This window comes from Acanthisitta chloris, unplaced genomic scaffold (genome assembly GCF_000695815.1).
Source record: "Acanthisitta chloris isolate BGI_N310 unplaced genomic scaffold, ASM69581v1 scaffold16221, whole genome shotgun sequence".
NCBI lineage: Eukaryota > Metazoa > Chordata > Aves > Passeriformes > Acanthisittidae > Acanthisitta > Acanthisitta chloris.
In genome coordinates, this window is record NW_008654483.1 from 51,584 (window position 1) to 72,795 (window position 21,212).

Consider the following 21,212-nt stretch of genomic DNA (forward strand, 5'->3'; position numbering starts at 1 on the left):
GGGAATGTAGAGAAAGGAGAAGGTTTAGCTGGCATGTGCTGTCCCTCCAAAGAGTTTACTGGATGTGCTCCCTTGCTCTAGAAACCATGTGGAAAAAATGCCAGCAGAGTTTGTAAGCCCACAGGATGTTTGTTTTGTAGGGAGACAGGAGGTCTCTTCCTTCCCTCGGGACTGCCTCGCAGTCAGCTGTGGAGCTGCTGAGTGTAATGCTGTGCTCCTGCCTGTTTTCCAACCCTTCCCTTACATTGTGAAGGAAATTGCTTGCGTTGCTCTAGACTAGAATTGTTCATATCTGAGAACTTCTTACACACCCCCTAACAATGATTCATGGCTTCGTATAGACAGTAATGAGCAGGAGATAGTTACACTTACGAAACCTTTTAGTGTACAAGCATAAATACCTCCTGGTAAAAACTTAATTTAGGGGTGAAATGCTGACATTCTTATGGCCAGTGCCTCAAAGTATGAGGTGCTGTTGTCGTATTTCAAAGTCTGCACAGCTTTAATTAAGAGTCATCATTTAGTTGGTGTTAGTGGAGAAGTGAATTACAGCGCTGCCTCAGAACTCCTACCAGGAATCCAGGTGTTATCCAGAGCGTGGGATGATCAAAGTAATAAATGACAGACTTGCTGGGATGCAGCGGAAGACGAAGTGGATGCGTGGAAGGAACGACAGCACAGCGATAACAGATTGAATTACGCTCACTTCCTGCCCCGTCGCCATGCCAGGATGCCCTCCTGTAGGTGTAGCAGCCAGACTGATTTATTAGGAGGAATCTGTCCCACTGAAGGGCTCAGCAGTGCTGTAAAATTGTAGTTAAAACCAGCAGTGGGAGGTGAAGAAGCTGTAGTATGTTGGAAAAAGACCCTCAATATGTATGAGCAGCAATTCCTGCTCTGAAGGACTGGAATGTCTGGGCAAATCGACTAGAGAGTTGCTCAGAGGGATAAATGCTGCTGACAGCTGGCTGTACGTGGCTCCCAGATGGGCATGTCTTGTCTGCTTCTCTCACTTCATGGTTTTGTGTCTTCAGTCTGCTGACAGCCTCCTCTCGGGGCCCAGACCTTTACAAGTGTGTTTTGTCACGGTCTATCAAGCTTCTGCTACACGCGGGTCACCACAACTCTGCTCTTTCCTTTATGCTCTTCCCCATGTTGACTCAGGGCCTCATCCTCCTCTTCTGGCTGCACTTCAAGTTTCATTCGCCACCTTCTCCATCCCAGTTCTTCACTTGGGGTTCTACCTGCTGGAAATACCATCCCCACCCAACCCAAGAGTTGGGTCTGGCATCTCCCCATCGTGCTGTTCACACACAGATGCACCTACGTTGGGGTGCTCATGGCTGGGTCAGACAGGGGATATGAGCATCCTGTGTATTCCCTGGGGAACTGGTGTGGTTTTTTTCAGCTTAGCAAATTCTTATATGGATATTTAACAACCCTTGCCCTTACCAGTCCTCGGGTTTCCAGACGTTATCCCTGAGTCAGTGTGCGTAGGAATGTCATGGAGCAAAACCCGCTTTCCCTGACTTTCGCAGTGCAGCTTGTGGGTGTTGCTGGCATTTGGCACGGTGTTGTCTCATGGTTGAATCGAAGCACATACCTTGGCATCTGTGTGTAGTGACTCAGTCCCAGCATCGCTGCAGCCTGGGCACGAGGGAGGGATTCTTGCCGAGCACTTGGCTTTCCTCCCACATCCCCATCCGTGGCCGTTCATGAGCCGTCCCTCGCTGGGCTGCGATCGCGCTGGAGTTGGAGGGGAGCCTGCTTGGATTTCCTGTCTTCCTGTCGAATCAGTGCCCCGTGGGGGAGGCATTTTCCTTCCTAACAGAGGTTATGGGCCATCCCATGGAGCAGCATGTGCTGGTTTGTACTGTATCTGGGTGAGAGCATCATGGCATTGCCCCTCACTGAGGTTGTGTATCTGTTGCTTTGCAGTTCTCTGCTGTCTGTCTGTTCCAGGTGTTTACTGATGGTGTAACTCCTTGGAGTGTCTCCAGTCACTGCAGTGCCCTGTGTTTGATAAGGGAACTTAATGGGCTTGACAGGATCAAAGCGTTTGCATGGTAAAATGATTATGGCTTAATTTCTGAAAGGGATTTTCTGTTTCTCTTCTCATTGTCCCTCTTCAAACAAACGCAGGCTATTAAAATATATTCTCCTGAGGGATCCAAGAGTGGGAAGCAAGAAAGTCAAGGTGCTTTAAAAAAACCCACCCAACACAGCACCACTTTTTCTGACTGTGGAATCATTTAGAGAGTGGAATTCTTTCACTTCTCTGCTTCAGTATAAAAATATATCTCCCTGAAGATACACTTTGGCCAGGAAAACAGGCCCAACAGTGTCTATATTTGCTGGTTTGCTCTCATATATGATACTACATTTTCCAAAGAATACAGTAATACTTCTGTTCATAAATAACCACCCAGAGAGCCTTTACCAGTGCTGACCTGACCAGTGCTTCAAGGACGCCAGATTGTCTGTGGAATAGTGGAACTTTCACCACCAAAGCTTAAAAAATAATGTGTATTGTTAGTGTTTGTAGGGTTGGGTTCTGGGGGTTTGGTGGGTTTTTTTTTTTTTAGTATTCCCCCATTGGGAAATGTATTTTGGACCTGTCCCAAGCCACACTTCTATACCTTTTCTGGTGTCTGTTGTATCACTTTTTTGCTGGTTTACTGGTGCAGTTTATCCTGGATTTCCAGGCCAAACAAGCAATAGTGTTAAAAGCATATTTTGATGTGATTGCATCTACCAGCAGCCCCTTCCTAGTGAGTCTTGCAAGGACAAGTCGAGAGTTGTGCTCCCAGGTGACCCGGTAATTTAGGAAACACTTGGCCTGGGATTTCTCCCTCAAAACCCAGTTGTGTCTGCCTGTGCAGAGGAGGGACTGAGCAGTGAGAGGGGGAGCAGGCAGGGGCTGGTGCTGCATGAGGAAGAGCAGTTTCATGGCACAAGGGGCTGGTGTGACAGTGCTGAGCTTCCTGTCCCCAGAGCTGAGCTGACGCAATGGTTTGTGCGCAGTGCTGTGACCTCGCTCAGCAAACTCATCCAGATGGAAAAATGACCCTTCAAAAAACAAAGAATTTCACAACTTATTGTCTTGGGTTTGTGCCAGCACAGTTACACATGGAGCTGCTAGCACATACAGGGGTGGCATGTGAGGGGGTACAACTAGCTGGAGTATCACTGCCCCAAACTCTTCACTTATGCTCCAGAGAGGAGGATTTGCAGGAAAGACTGCATTAAATTCCCTGGTGTACTTGGACTTGCCTGATCCTTACTGAGTATTACATACCTAATGTACTGTAGTGTACAGAAAACTTTTGGGGGTTGGTTTTTACTCACCTGTGAAGCTCAGTTTTAGGTAATCTTTTTTTCTTTCTGGTGGTGTCTCAGGGTTCCTAAAAATGTAGGCAGCTCATGGTGTGCAGTATGCTCACTGCTGTGCTCTGGCTTCAAGAGTGGTGGGCAGGAGAGAGGGCACCAAATAAGGCACTGCTTTGCCCTCAGATAAGAAGAGAATTTATTAAAAATACTGTGAGGAACAGAAATACCTGACTCCTCCTTAAATACCGTGTCTTATGGATCTCACCCTGCCTGGCTCTCTGTGCTGCACATTCTGGCCATTTCATTTATAGGATAATTAAGGGATTTACCTTTTAAAGGTCTTGGGTTTGTTTTCAGATCTAACCATTCCAGCACTTAGGTGTGAGCCAAAGGATTTACAAGCAGCAAACAGCCTACGTGAGCAGCATTTACTGGAGGGAGGGAGAGGGCCTTTCCCTCTCCTGCATGCCATGGGAGGCAGGAGCTGGGGGCTCTGGGGAGCCTGAGGACAGCTCTGGAACAAGAGAGTCCTGCCCCTGTGGCAGGAGTTCTGCATTAGGCTGTGTGTATCTGTGCTCTGACGCATGAGGAGCACACATGTCGAGAAACAATGCAAGTTGCAGAGTGCGAGGGTTAGCCAGATGGCTTTTATCAGCCAAAATGAACCTGCTTTTCCCCCTTTCTCTCCTTTCTCCTCCAGAAGCCCTTCAGAGACCGGTAGCGTCAGACTTTGAGCCCCAGGGTCTGAGCGAAGCAGCTCGCTGGAACTCCAAGGAGAACCTTCTGTCCTGTCCTAGTGAGAATGATCCTCATCTCTTTGTTGCACTGTATGATTTTGTGGCGAGTGGGGACAACACTCTCAGCATAACTAAAGGTAAGCTCTCCTGGCAGAATGGCACTGGGAGTGTGTGAGAAGCCATAGGAAGAGAATTCACTGTGAAATAACTGAGTTATACACTAAACCCTATGGAATTCTTTTTACTGTGGGAATTCTTCTTAAACAAATAAAAATATTTCACCAAGTCATAACCTTTTTGAAGGTTAAAACTGTCCCTTTTTGCAGTGGGCAAGAAAACTGTGTCAAAACTAAGGTCTCCATTAGGAGCAAGAATTTGAACTGAGAAATTAAGCTGATTTTGGAGGCTGGCCTCTATTTTCATAGTTCTCCAAAACACTGTATGAAGAATGACTGTACAGATCTAAGAGCCAGAAGGACTGAGTAAGAAAACACCCTGTGTACTCCAAGTCACAGATACTTACCTTGCTAATTGAAATTATGATTTTGTTGTTTATTCATTCCAGTTCTCTCCTGGCTCCATCAAGCCAGCTCAGTTGAAATAAAATTTGCTGGATTCATTTTTAAGCTCTAGCAGTATAGAGGCTGGTGCAGAACTGCATGAGAGCCTAAAAATCTCCTGAAGCATGTGACTTTATTTGGCTTGGAGGGGTCCACTCAAGCTTGAAGAGAAACACATGCTCCCTGCTGAGTCAGATACCAATTCTTATAGGAGATTATTTAGTGATCCCTTAGCCAGAATGAACCTATCTTTGCCCTCAGCTCCCTGCTTTGCTGTGTCTGAATACATTTTTTTCTTCTCAGGTGAAAAGCTCCGTGTGCTGGGCTACAATCACAATGGGGAATGGTGTGAGGCCCAGACCAAGAACGGGCAAGGCTGGGTCCCCAGCAACTACATCACCCCTGTGAACAGTTTGGAGAAGCATTCCTGGTACCATGGGCCAGTGTCACGGAATGCTGCCGAGTACCTCCTGAGCAGTGGCATCAACGGCAGCTTCCTCGTGCGAGAGAGTGAGAGCAGCCCAGGCCAGAGATCTATCTCCCTGCGCTACGAGGGAAGGGTGTACCACTACAGAATAAACACTGCCTCTGATGGCAAGGTAGGCTGCTATCCAAACCATGGAAGAGAACCTTGCTGGGATGCTTTGTGCACTGACTGCACAAGGTCAAGCAGTAGCAGTTGAACTGAGCAGTTGTGAGCACTGATCACAGCGTTCATCATCTGCAGTTACAATGAGCTGTGAGATTCTGACATGGCTGGGACAAAACAGTTTTACTCCTTTAGCAAACTGTCATATAATACAGCTCAGTAGTGAAACACTTTCAAGTAGAAGATACAGCAGAGCTGGATGTAATAGATGTCATTAATAAGAGATTCTGGGGATGAATTCTTGTCCTGTATGTTCAAAAGACAATCCTTTTGACCACCAAATCATGTAGGTCAGTGCCTGTTGCTAATAATCCTGTAAATATTAGGGACAGAATGCTTTTTGAGCTATTCTGCAGTATTTTTAACTCCTGTTTTGATTTCTCTACAGTATTTCAGCGTGATCATTGGAGACGGGTAGGCACTTTGACTTTTATATGGGCTCTGTCCATAGTTCCTTCATTTTTCCCCTAGATTGTTGTGTGCCCTAGCAGTGTTGCAATGCTGTGCTTTGTGGATGCTGCAGAGAAATGTTAGCATAAAAGTGTAGTTTTCCACAGATTTGTGTTCAGATTTCATGGAAACATTTCTCCTGGCACTAGATTTTGGAAAATCTTGTTTTTTAACAGATCTATTTTAAGCAATGTCTCTTTAGATCCTGTGCAGGAGTTGAAGTGTGGGTCTGGAGCATGGCTGCTGAGGCTCTTCTTGCCAGCATCTAATAGATGACAGATTCTATGCCATTAAATTACTTCAAAAGGAAAAAATAAAAGTAATCAAGTATAGTAGTGGCCCTCTGTGCTCAATTTCCCCTTGCCCTGCGAGAGCTTTACTCTTCCTACAGCAATGCTGACAGCAAAATCTGTAGGATGAAAACACAGGGAACCAGTACATTGTGTTTCCTATTTATCAGGCTCATCACTCTAAAACCTCCAGGAAGATAAACAGATTTTATTCAGTGATGAAATGCTTTTTGTCTGCTTTAGCAAACAGGTTGTAATTGAGACAGTTCTGACCATGGTATTTAAGGCAAATTATTTCCAAGTTACGGCGCTTTGATTCTTCCTTTTTCCTCCCATGTAGACACACTCTGTGGTCAGCATCAGTCCTGAGAAATGCTGACGTGCAGCATACTTGAAGGACTACATGGCAGTCTGGAATATTATTCCTCCTCTTGTCTCTGGAGCTGATATTCCTTCATTCCCATAGATGCTGGCAGATGAGCAGTGTTCACATGTGAACATTTTGAACCGAAGCCTCCTTGGGTTGGTGTAAATAAGCATGTGTCCATGAGGAGATAGCACATGTTCTCCATTTGAGCTGTAAAAGGGTTTGGCACATGAAGGCTTTCCTCCCAGCAGAGCTGTTTTTATCCCAAAAGAACAGTTCTGCAGAGCTACAATAATCCATTCAGGTCTGTATTAGCCAGGTTAACCATTCATTTTCCACAGGGTTGCTTGGATTGGTGTTTTTGAGAAAAGGTGCAGGTCAGAACAATTTACTAAAGCAAATCTGCAGCTGATGGTGGTTGGAAATACAAAATTGAGCAGCAGCAGTGACCAGGAGCTGTGGCTTCTGGGCTTTGGCTCTGCATGCAGGGGCAAGCAAAGAGGTAGCCACAGTCCTCCTGGTGCTGTGCCAAGTGCCAACATCCCTGCAGAAGGGACAGTTTGCCATGTGCATGCATCACGTGCTGCAGTTTGAGATGTTAAACCCCATCAGTTTCAATTTGTGTTAACGAGCTGGGCAGTGAATTGCCACAGCTTAGCAGCAGATGTGCTGCCTCCTCTGCTGCCGGGCTGGGGGGTGCTGTGCTCTTCCAGCACCCTGTCCTTGGCTGTCAAAGCCGAGGAGCTGGGAAGAGAAACAACCAATATCCCTGCCTGTCCCTCTGTGAAATGGAGAGTGCTGGAGCAGGTTCCCACTCTGAGCTGCTCTTGTCGCACTCCATTACCTGCTTTGCAGCAGAGCTTGGCTGTGCCAAAGGAAAGCCCTGAGCTCCTGGGGCCTTCCCAGCCTGCTGTATCATTAGTCAGCCTGTCCAGGGAATTTAGTATCTGCAAGCACTGCAGTAGGGGTGAATAGCTTTGGTGGGATCATATCCTGTTCCTGAGAGAACATGCTTCGGGAGAAAGAGGTATTAGAGGAATGTGTGGAGCAGCTGCTGCTCTGTGCAGTGGTGTGTCCTGTGTCATACAGCCTTACCCAGGCTTTTTCCTGATGGAAAATGGGAAAAGATCAGAGGTTTGTATGTTTTAATTTTAGTACTGTTGATACTGAATGCATTGGGGTTCAAGCAGAATTACCTATTCCTCAGTGAAATTTTACTTTATTCCCCAGTTTAATGGGTCATACTCTTCCGGACCACCTTTTAATGTTTTGTTTTGTTGGTTGGGGTTTTTTTTAAGGAAGGTATTAAAAGTGATTTTTCTTGATTTGGCTGGCACAGTGCAGCTAGTCATCTGGTAAACCACTTCCGTGGTACAGAGGACTTGGTTTTCCTAACTTGATAGTACTTGAGGCAAAGCCTCCTGTTGAGTAACCCAACTGAATAAACAGCCGGACCACCTTTTAATGTTTTGTTTTGTTGGTTGGGGTTTTTTTTAAGGAAGGTATTAAAAGTGATTTTTCTTGATTTGGCTGGCACAGTGCAGCTAGTCATCTGGTAAACCACTTCCGTGGTACAGAGGACTTGGTTTTCCTAACTTGATAGTACTTGAGGCAAAGCCTCCTGTTGAGTAACCCAACTGAATAAACAGCCTTGTGCAGCCAGTTCTTCAGATCCTGCTGTCCTCAGCATTAAGGACACAAGATGTGTGTCCTGCTTGAGTCTCTTGGAGCCTCCAGTGGCTGAACTGGATGCAAACTTGCTCCTTTATCATGGACCTTCATGGATTTTTATTTTTATTTTGTATGTGGATGTTCAGCTCCGCTGACTGGATAGAGGGAATGCCATTGAGTTCAGGATGTGCTGAGGTTAGTGTGAGCCAGTTTAACCACCCTTATGAAATATCCCAGCCAGGAAAAAGAGATGTGGTATGGTGAAGCTGCAGATGAGCAAGCAGAGCCCCTTGGAACAGGACTGGTGTTATGGTTTGTACAGTACACAAAAATTGACCAAGTAATGTGTCAACAACATAGCCAAGAAACAAACTGTGTGAGTCCCTGTGAAGGCTGGGGCACTGGGTCTGTCACCTCTGAGAGGACAGTTACCCTCACCAGATGGTTTTCTTGGGGGAAATTATCCAGCAAGCAGCTGGAGTTAAGACTGGGTGATGGGGGTCAGCAGAGAAGGGAGGTTGCAGTGAGGAGTTGGTGTGTATGCAGCTCACTGAGCTGCATCGGCTGCGTGTCAATGTCATTCCTAGATGAGCTTCATCTCCTTGTGATACATGCTTCAAATTCCTGATGAAGATTTAAACACACTGTAACTCAGATTTCCAGTAGTGCTGATGGGAAGTGAGGCCTTCAGGAGTCGGTGTTGGATATACTCAGTGAGAGGTTAGGGAAAAAAACAAATGAGCACGTTTAGGGGTGGGTGAGGTTTTTTAATGTAAATGAGAAACTTCATGTGTGTTAAGGCATGGACTGTTGTCTTGTGGCCTGGACAGGGCAATCCTGTTATGTCATCATCTTGCTGCAGGTTTCCTCTGAAACTTTTGGCCATTTATTTAGCTTTTTCCATCTCTAACAAGATGATATAATCTGTCATGCTAAATACAGATATCTTTAATTCTCATGAGATATAATCCATTATAAAAGCATGGGCAGCTTCCTTTTCCATGCTTCTCTAATACTGCCAAATAATCCTGGAGTTCAGCTTTTTCTACATCTATATTTTTGGGTTTTAATTCTCAGTGTAAATGTGAACTGCTCATACCACTGCTAGTACTTCAAGTCGTTCCCAAACAGGCATAGCTTGTTCTAAATTGTGGCTGTGCTGGCTAATGCTTGGTTGCTCACACAAGCAGCTGTGAAAGCCTCTTATGTTGTCACTTTTCTGTTCTCAGAACATCTGTTTTTAAGGTGATTTCAACTCTTTGACCGTGAAAAATGTTGTGGGCTTTAAAGGGTTGTGTTTTTTTGGGGTTTGAGTTTTTTTTAACCATGGTGTTGAAATGAGATTTGGTTCAGTTGCTTTACCAAAACAATATCCAACTCATTTTGGTATAGGGTTGAGAACATGCTCCCCGGGAGGATGCTTTGATTTTCTAGAGTTCCTAAGTTTGCCTAGGAGGTTTTTTTTTTGTCATCAACTGTAGCAAAAGAAAAAGAAGAGTGAAGGGAAAGTAGATTCTCCAGCTCAGGGTAAAGCCCTCCACTCTGAATGCCCTTGTGCATCCAAAAGTGTTTGTGTTGTCACCAGAGTAGTTCCTGGTGTGATTTAACTCACATGGTTCATGGACAGGTTGATCCCTGTGCATCTTCTCTCACTCCCCCAAGCCTAAGTGCAGCTGCCACCAGAGGAAATGCCATTTTAACAGAGGCTGTGATTTCCCAGCACTGGAAAGATAGGTGTCCACAGCACAGCTGCCTCTTTTTGGATAACAAATGCTACAGAATATTCGCTTTCCAGAAGCCGTACGGGGGGCGTCGTTCTGTCACAAAGGCCACAGCTGGAAAGCCAGAGGCCTCCCTGTACCTTGCAGTCTAACCTGTGACTGATCTGCAGGGTCATGACTCAGTTTGTTTTCCCCTTTCTGGGTTGCACTGTGTGCCCAAGCTGAGCATTTCACCTTTCTGCAGCTCTTTCAATTAAATCCATGACACACATAGCAGTTTTTGCTAGTTCTCACTGTAATAGTTACTGCACATACATAAGATTGTGGCTCATTCTTGTAAACCTGGGTAGGGATTTGGGCAAGCAGGATGCTGAGGGGAGAGGTTCTTTCTTCTATCACTCCAACTTCCTTGGATGATACAACTGCTCTTTTCACTCAAATTTTTTGTATGTACTGCCTGCTCTCCCATATGCTTCAGAATCTTTAGGTCTCTCCAATGCCTCTCATTCTCATTGGGAGTCTGTATAGTAAACAGATGCCTGCACAGGAGGAGCTTCCATGCAGGAATTGCCAGTCTCCAGTACAAAGACCTTACTCGAGTTTGAAGGTGGTTTTGTCCCTCCCTGTCCCTATGTCTGTGGTTTTGTCTATCCCTGTCTCTGTCTGTTGGATGTATTCACTTATTGCTAGAGCTTCACAGATGCATTTTCTTCTTCCACCCAAAAATTCTGTCCAGGTGGAAGAAGCAGATTTTGACCTAAGTCTGGGATTTTTGGATGCCTGGCAGCCCCATCAAATTCCCAGCCTCCAAAAATCCCAGACAGATGGGCACCGCACATGCAGAAACTGTTGAGTGCAAATCCAAAAGCATTTGGGAAGTTTGAGCATGGTTATTGGCATGTGATGTGAGCAGTAGAACCAGTGCATGGACTGGGCAGAAATCTATGTGGCCAACATGGTGCTGCTCTTCCTGTGAAGCTGTCCCTTGCCAGACCTTGGTCCTTGAGAGAAATGGAGCTCTTCCATTGTCTGTGTCCAGCTTAGGCTGGATTGTGATACAAAATGCACTTTTACACAAAGATTTCTCCATCTCCTTCAGGTGTGACCAGCATCGCTTTTTAAATATTTCAACTCCCAGCTTTTGTCACCTTGCCTGGCAGAAGACTGGGCTTGAGTATGAAAACTGGAAATACAAAGCTCTGGTGGGAGTCACTTGTCCATTATCTTTAACAGGATTTTAGGCTTAAAATGGATCTTCTGTATAAATGTTAAGAAGGTGACAAATATGGGTTATCATGCCTCGCAGCAGGTTTTCATTCAGTGGTAATGATTTTACTTCTGTGCTATCGATCGGTGCCCATCACAAGGACGGAGCAGACCAGCTGCCTGGCTTCATGCTAATGCTCTGCAGAAGCTTAGGCCAAAAGCAGAGAAACCTCTGGTTTCCCAGTGACACTTCAAGGAGATTTTAGACATGTGAAAATGTTGTAACTTAAACAGTAAGAATGGATCAAGACACCAAGGCTGACAACCCCCTGCTCTCCAGGAGATGTCCTACAATCCTTCCTGACCAGCCTGTTGAAAAGACATCTCAAGCAACAACATGCCAGTCTAGTGCTCTTTGCAGTCATTCCTGCCATGTTGTTCCAGCAAAGTGCACGTATTTTCTCCTGAATCCATGCCTTTCCCATGTAAGCATTGATTGTTATGGACTCTGGAGCTGCTTACAGAGCTTGTGGAGCTCATAGTGTTGCAGCTTGAGTAGAAGCAACACAACACTTTGACAACATTACGACGTAGTTTCTATGTATGAGCTTTGCTATGTGTTACCTGAATGAGGTGTCTCTTTCTCTTTGGTCTCCAGCTGTATGTCTCTTCAGAGAGCCGCTTCAACACCTTAGCAGAGTTGGTCCATCACCATTCCACCGTGGCAGATGGGCTCATCACCACCCTGCACTACCCAGCGCCCAAGCGCAACAAGCCCACGATCTACGGCGTGTCCCCCAACTATGACAAGTGGGAGATCGAGAGAACTGACATCACTATGAAACACAAGCTGGGTGGAGGGCAGTATGGAGAGGTGTATGAAGGAGTCTGGAAGAAGTACAACCTTACAGTGGCTGTGAAGACTCTAAAGGTAGGACTCAATCTCATCTCCATTCAGCAGGGAACGAGTTGAGGCTGTCTGTCTGCCCTTAGTCTTGGTTAGATATTTGCAACACCCTTCCTTTGTGTGCTGTAGGCTTGGAGTATTTCTGAAAGAGCTTGATCCTATTATGGTTTATGTGATACCTGAAACACTTGTATCTAAACAAAGGAGGATCTTACACTGCACAATTTTTGGTTTAGAGTGGATGAAATCTTAGAAAAGTTAACAGTGCCGTGATGTCTCGCGTTGAGGGTGTGGTAAAGGTGAGCTGTTCACGGATGAACACACTAGCACAAGCTGATGTATTAAGGAAAATTGTGGATTGCGAGTCAGTCAACACAAAATTCAAAGGCTGAGCTTCAGGGAGGCTTTACATGTTTTGATTTTCTGTCTTCTGTGGCATCTTTCCCGAAAGACAAGCTCCCTGTGTACCTGGAAGTCTTAAGCAATTGTTCACAGCTGCTTCTTATCAAAAGACACGAGAGGAGGAAAAAGGGTATCCAAGCTAAGATGGATTAAAATTCATAAGTGGCTTTAATGAAGAACTGGGTAATCAGTTGTGATTCTGGCTCTGCTCCCTGATTTCTGCATCTTGGTTTCCTTGTCTCTTGAAATGCAAATAGTGCTCTGTGAGTTCATAAGGTCGTTGCTTAATTCATTTTTGTTTATAAAACTGTCTTGAGATCTTCTGGCACCAGGAGCACACATTGCATTTGATTGCTTAATAGGAGTTTATGTGAACTTGACACCATGTTCTCTCTCCTCGAATGGGGACGTGGTTTGGTCTTGCAGAAACAAACAATACAGGGGTTTTTATGTTTGTTTCTTTTGGGGTTTTTTTGGAGGTTTTTTTGCAATGGAAATTTTGAAGTGGAGGGAACTGTGTAGATGCTTCAGTGTCAAGGGAAGAACCTTTCCTTCGATTTGGGGAAAATATTTCTTCCTTACTCTCTGAGCAGTAGCTGCCTCAGTACTTGTGGGTTGCTATGGCTGCACAAAGTATTTTCATTTTGGCCTTTTTTGTACTCTGGAGGTTCCTGCTGCTCCCAGCGGGGGAGTCCGAGTGCTGCTTGCACAGGGAGCGAGTGACACCTAGTGTTGTCCCTGGTCGGGCTGGCTCGGGAGCCTCTCAGCGCAGGTGAACTGGGATGTGACCAGGTTCAACACAGCCCAGTTTGTCCTTGGAACATCGTGTGCTGTGGCATCTTTTGCTGCTGGCTGCAGCATGAGGATTCCTGATGCCTTCAGACTTCCCATCCTTCTCCAAACAGTGGTTGTTGCTTTCATTCTCTTCTTTCTAAAACCTACCAACAAAGCCCAGTTGCATGTTATCCCATCAAATCTGTTTGTGCATCAGGAGAAACCTTAATACAGAGCATGGCTGTTTCAAATATATCAAATAAATATTTAATGAAACATGACTAAAAGTGGTTCATAATGTAGTATGGAGCAGCATGTTCCACTGGGGAGTGTAAGAACAACTAAGAAGAGAGTTGAGAAACACTTCAACCAACAATTATGCACACTGAAACCATCCTTAAAAGCAAATTTATAATCCACCTTCTTTAAATCCATTAGTCTACTGCCTGACAGGTGGGATTATAGCTTTCTTCAAAGTTTCGGGAAACATTTTAAAATCACATTTATATCCCAGTACTACTGGGGAAAACAAGCTTTCTCAGCTTCTGCACAAACCTTCCGATGACTCATTTTATTTTCCTCTGAGATAATATTTTTCAAAACTTTATATGACTCTTCTTGTTCCTTCCCCATCTACTCCAGGTATCTCTGTAAGAAAGATAAAGTAGCGAGAAAAGTAAAAGAGTAGGGGAGGAAAAAAGAGTCCTTCCAGCATCTTTTTGAATACCAATGCTTACCAACACCCATTTGTTGTTGAGTTTTCTATCAAGTGTCTAAACATAGCTCATGGCTGGCACAGAGCTGTAGAAGAAGGCGATCGAAGCAGCACATGCTGTTCCTCAGAGTCTGACTGGGGAGAGCTGCACAGTGTTTGGGAGCTGAGATGTTGCCCATTGAAATACATGACTGGCAGCTCTCTGAGTATTTATAGGGATCTGTTCGAACAGGACACACACTGAATGGTGTGTTTACCCCCGGTGGAAAGGGGCACGAGGCAGGCAGTGGCTGCAGGAACAGGGAGCAGAGCTCTGTGACCTGCGCAGCGTTGGACCAAGTGCAGCCACAGCACGTCCTCCTGAGGGCCATTTAATGGCTGAACTGCTGTGAGCTGGTCAGCTCAGCACATTTCTTACTGCAAATCACCACTCTGCAGCCACTGTCTCTGCAGGACTGTCTCTGCTTTTGCTTTTGCTTTTTTTCTCTCTTCCTTCTTGTTTTTTCCCCAGCAGAGAAACCTGTGTTCTAATTAGGCAACACACAACCCTGGTGTCCCTCAATGCTGCAGTATGGCCCTGTGCTCTGCTAGGAAAACCCTGTATAGCCAGAACTGTTTTATTCCTTCCATGGATTAGTACAGTGGGAGCTGGAAGCTGGTTAAGCCTGCTCCTTTGCATGAGATCAGGTTTTCAGGGAGATGATTGTAACGGTGATTCTCTCTATGTGTCCTTCCTATTAATTTGGTCAGTGAGAGGTAGGAGATTTCAAACAGTGGAGCAGCTGTGCAGAGGAGAAACCTTCCAGGGTTTGTGTCATGCACAAGATAAAGGCGTATTTAGGGTAATTTTGCAACCTGGATTATTAACCCAGTTTCCTTTGCCAAAGAGAACAGTTTAAGGTTCTGCTTACAAGGACCTTTGGACTATTAGTTTTGACAGTGTGTTCAGCAAATCGCAGCTGCCAATCAAGCTAATTGGCAATGAATAGTAAATGATTGAATGAAACTGTTGGAAAAATGTTCTCACTGCTAACTGCAGAGCAGAGAGCTGGCTGGATCTCACAGTGGCAGCCCCACTGTTATCGTTCTCACCAGCAGCAGTAAATCCTTTCCAATCCTTCCTTAAAACACTTTGTCCATGTAGCCTGTCAACATTAATCCATCAGCGAAAAAAATATGGATATAGAAAGAAACATTGCTTTAGGAATAGATCTGTATTTTTGCACCACTTTGAAACGACCTTCTGGCCATTTGGGGCATATTTGCTTCAGAAAAAATATGTCTTTTGAGCAAGATTGTATCTTCCTTGGGTTTGTGCTGTGCCAAGGAACTTTATGGCGTCCAACAAATCGGTAGTGACACGTCTGCCCAGAAGAGTTGCGTCATGGGTCAGCTCTAAATGCCAGAAATGAATCTGTGAAACCTTGGGCTTTCAATCACGGAGTGGCTGCTGTTGGTTGTGAGAGAGGGATTTCTTCTTCCTGCCCACTGAGTCTGGGGCCTTGCATTTCAGTGGCCCCTCGAGCATTTGATTGTGGTGGATCCTTCCTTTTGTGTTGGTTCTTGTTCCTTTTCTTTTCTGTACTTGTTATTTCATGTTCCCTGGTTGTTTTTTTTCCCTGTTAGGAACCAAGTACATTTTTCCTTTTCAGCTCTTCAGTGTTCCTGTGAGAGACCCTTCACAAAAGGGATATGGATTTTCTTGCCCCAGAAAGCTGAGTTAGAATAAGAACGATAAAAATATGTATTTTTTTAAATCAGACAAAATAATAACCAATGTTCCTAACTCCTTGGCTTTGTGATATGGCTACAGGGAGAAATTACCTTGAAAGGACTGTGGCTTATGTTGTCAGTTTGCAGTTCTTTTTGTGTCCTCATACAAAAAATCTGTTCCTCCTTTGTGCACACTGTCTTTGCCAAAGCTCTGCTGTTGTTCTGCAGGAGGATACCATGGAGGTGGAAGAGTTCTTGAAAGAAGCTGCAGTAATGAAGGAGATCAAGCATCCGAACTTGGTGCAATTATTAGGTAAGTGATAAATACCAAGCAGAGGGATTTGAACTAAACCCTTGTGCAGTGATATGGATGTTAAGGAGCAGATAAGCTGCTTACCATACCAAGGCTTTAAATACAGGCACTTATTGTCTGGCAAAATTCACAATTTGTACCAGTAATACATGATTTTTAATGATCTCGTCTCCCTAATGTTTAATTTGCCAGAGCCTGAAGCAGAAAATTAAACCTCTCTATTAACTACTTGCAAGCAGAGCTCATTCTTTCCATGAGCCCCATATTTCTACCCTCCAGAGGTACAATTTGCCCTCGAGGCCAAAACCTGATGTTCTCAAGCATTCACTGTAAACTTTGTTGTTCCCCAGGGGTGTGCACACGGGAACCTCCATTCTACATCATCACGGAGTTCATGACGTATGGGAATCTGTTGGATTATCTGCGTGAGTGTAACAGGCAGGAGGTGAATGCTGTGGTGCTGCTGTACATGGCAACTCAGATCTCCTCAGCCATGGAGTACCTGGAGAAGAAAAACTTCATTCACAGGTAGGAAGGACAGTGAGTACTCCTAAATCTCAAGCATAGAACACCCCTTGATGTTATTTTCCTGCCTTTCAGGTTATCACAGCATTAGCTGTGATGCTGTTGATGTCCTGTATCTAACACACTAGTGCATTGTGTTCTGACACAGTCTATTAACCTGTGTGTAGGATGGGATTTCTCTCAAGGATTTTCTCTTACCTTTGAAGACAAAGACACATTGGTACTTTTATATTTTGGGCAAAAGCCTTAAATATAAATTTAAGCCCTAAGTAACAGACTTTCAATGGACCAGATAAGCTACTGATCTTCATGATTCTAACAGCCATTGAAAACAGCTGCAGTTGGTGTTGCTGGATGCAGAACCACCTCTGAGCTCCTCCTCAGCCCATGTTCTTCCCTGTTTGTTTCACTTTGTTTTCCATCCTCTGTAGGGATTGTTGCCTGCTATTGTCCAGATTGCGTATGCACTTTAATAAGCATCTCTGCAGTCTTAAAAGTCTCAGAGACTCTGACCTTTATATGTGCTGCAATTATGGCTGGAGCTTTGCGTTCCTGGTCTGCAGAAATGGGCTCCTAGCAATGTAATGACACATCCTGTGCGAGGGCTGCAGAGTCACTCAGCTTTGGACAAGATGCTCTCTGTGTCGTGGCGTGACCTTTCCTGCCCAATTAACTGGAATATGGAATTAGCACGTGGGGCTTTTTTTTCGTAGAGACAAATACGAAGATAGTGTGTAAAGTTCTAGGTGCTTTTTTTTTTCGTAGAGACAAATATGAAGATAGTGTGTAAAGTTCTAGGTGCTCCTCCAAGTCATGCACTGCCCTTGCTGGCTGAAAAGCCTCTTGAAACGTTGCTATCAGTCAATAAATTGAACAGCGATGCTGCCAATTAAAATTTCCAGGCTTTGATTTGCTCTGTTGAAAGTATTTTGTCTCTTCAGCCTGCAGGAAGTAAACTTTAAAAACTGCTTTGTATGAATCTCATTTGTCTGCTCTGCCATTCATTTCATTTCCTCTTCTTTCTGATGACCCATTTATCTAAAATAAATAGTAGCATTTTCCCTTATCAGCCACCCCCATAACCACCTACCCAATTATTTGAAGAGTGTTGTCTCAATTCACATCCATGGATTCAAATGTTGGGCTCCGACCTCATTTAATGAATCAGGAAGGAGGAGGAATTTGATTATGAAGAGGAGCTTTTATTTAGGTACACATTGTAGTAATCAGCACTGATAAGAAGGTAGATTCAAAAACGCTGTGAAAATTTAATGGGCATCTAGTAAGATGTATTTTTTTCTTTCTTCAAATTTATTCTGATTGAGCAGAACAAGGGAAAGAAACAACAGTGTCTGCCTCGTATCTACAGATCTCACTGGAGCTTCCTGGTAGAATCAATTTGTAGTTTAATGTGACATAATCTGGAAAAGTGTTTTTAACAAAACCCAATATTAGGAGAAATGTACTTCTGTGCTTTACATTTTTATACTCCTGAAGCATTTCCAAGGGTGCAAACAGCATGTGTGAGCCAGGGAAGTGGCAAATACAACATGCATATCTCTCACCTGCCAGGGTGGAGCCAGGGCAAAAAATGTGGAGGAAAAGCTGAATTTGCTTCTTGCCCCGTCCTTCAAAAATGTCAGTACTGAGAGCAGAGGCTGCAACAGGTCTGCAAAGGCCAAAAGTTGGTGTGGACAAGTTGTGTTGTAAAACGTGGTACTCTTGGGAGGAGAAAGAGCAGAGCTGGGAGCTAATCCTGATGCTTGAGCAAGGACTGGAAGAGGAGTTGTGGAGAACCACTGGTGTTGGCTGGGGTGACCAGAGTGCTGGAGAGGTGGGCAAGAAGTGAGGCATTGAGCCTCAGTTTATTCAGTGCTCATCCTCAGCTATTGATAACTTCAGCACTGACATTTCTTTAAATTATTTTTATCCTGAGGGTGGCAGCTTTTATTGCAAGTGAGGGGGCTTCTTCAGCTCTCACTTCAAATTAGGGAAAAAAATAAAGTTTGGATGACAGTCTTACAAAGCCAGAATGGAAAATAACTTTCCCTCTCAGATGTATGTGTGTAACTACAGAACTTCTGTGTAATACTCGGATTAAAATAATCACACAGGCCCAGGTTTCTTGGGGAACAGCAGGTTTCCTTGCTGTTGCTAAAAGAGAGATGGTAAAGACTTCTCATTGCCTATTTTTGGTCTTGCTTTTAGGGACCTTGCTGCCAGAAACTGCCTTGTAGGGGAGAACCACTTGGTGAAGGTGGCAGACTTTGGCCTGAGCAGGTTAATGACAGGTGACACATACACTGCCCATGCTGGAGCAAAGTTCCCCATCAAGTGGACAGCACCAGAAAGTCTGGCCTACAACAAGTTCTCCATCAAATCCGACGTCTGGGGTAAGAATCTGCGTGCACAAATTAATGCAGATTATAGTCTTCTTTTCCAGAGCTGTGAAATGAGGCCATTGTGGAACATTTCAGGAGGGAACACGTTCCCTGGTTTGAGCCACATTGTTCTATGAGCTTGTCAGAGTGCAGGGACCAATCTCTGCTTGGGCAGTCTTAGAGCAGAGCACAGAGAATGCCAGCCTGACTTGATGTGTTTGAATTGTTGGCAAATATGAAAATAAAGGATACTGTAGTGTTGATAGAAATGTATGAAATGGGACTGGAGGGCACCTATGCCACTGCCTTGATGGAGTTCTGGAACAGGACTATGAAGTGATATATTGTTCTATAGCCAGAAACTTTCTAACTACTTCAAGGAGGAAAAAATCTGGTTCATTTTATGTTTTAAAAAAAAATAATTATGTGTGTATCTGTCTAGTGATAGCTCCAAGCTCATCTTTCTGCATTTTAAAAGAATAATCTTTGGAATGAGCTGAGGAGAAGCAGAGGGAAAATTTGATGACAAATGGTTATTGAAGAGCCCTGAAGTGCTGGTGATAAGAGTAGGCTTAGCTAAATGGAGCTATATTCTATCAAATCTGACCGCAGAAAATCTCATTGTACTTTTATCAGCCTTTCTTTGGGTTTTATATCTCTGCCATAGCTGTTGGTCAAATTCTCAAAAGTGCCCAGTGACAAGAGATAGAAGTTTGTGGGACGTGGTCCCAAAGGCACTTGGAAAATGATATCCTGGGCATCTTCTATATATAAACCAACAGGCAGCAGTGAAGCAGAGACAAAGTTTTCTGCAGCTGGGGGAAAGTGTGCAGAGAAAGGCTTTGTTTTGAGGAAACTTTGAGGTGGATGGCTGATGCAAAATGTTCTGTACATGGGGAAGGAAAACCCAGAACAGCCTCCCAATCACAGGATTGGTGACAAAGGTGGTGCTTCTGCTTTGGGTTTGCATGTGGTGCACCAGAGTCTCAGAATGCTGCTGTACTGCTGTGGTGGCTGCAGGATCCTTGTTGCATTTCAGTAGTAGAGCACTCAGGGAGGAAAGATCCCAAAGGAATATTGGGTGTCTTTAGTTAGGGTTAATGTAACCTTGTGTAGAGAGAGTTGAAGCAGAGGACTTTTGGATCTGATTAGAGCAAGCCAGTTGTCCCCAGAGGCTGTGGCTGCTGCTGGGCACACCAGAGTTTAGATGTTTTCACCTCACTGCCTCAAGACAGCAATCAAAGAAAATTGTGCACAGAAATGTCTAATGTAAATTGCCCTTGGTGGTGTTACCATGTAATGTGATGTGATTTCCTTACTTATGCAGAATTGTAATCGCTTTCTCTTCAGGTTAAGAACAGAATAGGGTGACTGAACTAATTACATGCAGGTTGTTGAACTGGTGGTGGGTTTATTCTGTATGCCTGACTCCTGGGTTAGCTGCCTGACCCTGGTGCTGACCTGCATCCCCACCAGCTCCTGTGGCTTGAATGCCTCTCCTGTTTCAAGACCCTTTCCCTGTTCAGCTTTCTCTGGGACTGAAGCATCTCACCCTGTCTTGTAGCAACTGCCAAAACTTTCCTCTCACCGCTGCCTCCCAGACTTCCCTTCTAAAGCATTCTACAGCTAAACAAGGGCACCCCAAAAACACAGGGCTATTAAAATGTGTGAGTCCTCCAGGGAGAGGTTGCAAATGAGAGGAGCTGTCACACTGAGGGAGTGACTGCAGTGCAGCACTGAAGCGGTTTCAGCTAATCCACTGTGAAGTCTCTTAATTGTGCCTCTAATAGGACTTGAAGGATCGCAAGGCGTTCAGGTTTGAGACAACCGATACATTGAAAATTAGTCTAATTCTACCCTGTCATATCGCTGGAGACTTGTCTGTGCTGACGAAGAGGCTTGTTACGCTTCTTTAACATTTAAGCTGCTGCTGAGCATGGGATCTGAGCCACCCAGGGCTGGTCAAAGTGTGCAGCACTGTTTAGGGACTACTCCCACTCAACATCCTCTCAAATTTAAGGTGAAAACAAAGCTTATTGATTTTTTTTTTTCCTTCCCTTGTCTTTTTTTTTTCCTTCGCTGCAGCCTTTGGTGTTCTGCTGTGGGAAATTGCCACCTATGGTATGTCCCCTTACCCTGGGATTGACCTGTCTCAAGTCTATGAGCTGTTGGAGAAAGATTATCGTATGGAGCGCCCTGAAGGCTGTCCTGAGAAAGTTTATGAGCTCATGAGAGCATGTAAGTGTTCCTCAGCCCTGCAAACAACTGCTTTTTAGCTCTGCAGGGATGCAGTAAAACGTGCCAGGATTTGGCCACGTACAGCAAGGCACAAGCAACCCCCTGCTAGTTCCAGGGAAGGTGCAATGCTGTGCGGAAGTGTTTGGATAGAACTGCTTTCCCCAGAGGATGAACACGCTGTGAAACCAGCTGTTCATCTCTGCTGGGAGCCCACAGGCCCAGGGGAGAGATTTGTTGTGGATTTCACTGCTTTCTTTGTCTCC

The 21,212-nt window shown here is 44.8% G+C and overlaps 1 protein-coding gene across 5 annotated transcripts in view; it reads left to right on the forward strand.

Moving 5' to 3' along the window:
* Window positions 1–21,212, forward strand: part of ABL1 (ABL proto-oncogene 1, non-receptor tyrosine kinase) — a 77,380-nt gene that overhangs the window by 51,156 nt on the left and 5,012 nt on the right. For 3 of the 5 annotated variants that reach the window (XM_009083542.1, XM_009083544.1, XM_009083543.1), the window contains exons 2-8: window positions 4,031–4,204; window positions 4,931–5,226; window positions 11,640–11,912; window positions 15,721–15,805; window positions 16,156–16,333; window positions 18,539–18,723; window positions 20,797–20,949. In XM_009083542.1, coding sequence (XP_009081790.1) covers window positions 4,031–4,204; window positions 4,931–5,226; window positions 11,640–11,912; window positions 15,721–15,805; window positions 16,156–16,333; window positions 18,539–18,723; window positions 20,797–20,949 — 1,344 coding nt within the window. The remainder of the gene's footprint in view (window positions 1–4,030; window positions 4,205–4,930; window positions 5,227–11,639; window positions 11,913–15,720; window positions 15,806–16,155; window positions 16,334–18,538; window positions 18,724–20,796; window positions 20,950–21,212) is intronic. The other 2 variants (XM_009083545.1, XM_009083546.1) reach the window with 1 other exon arrangement.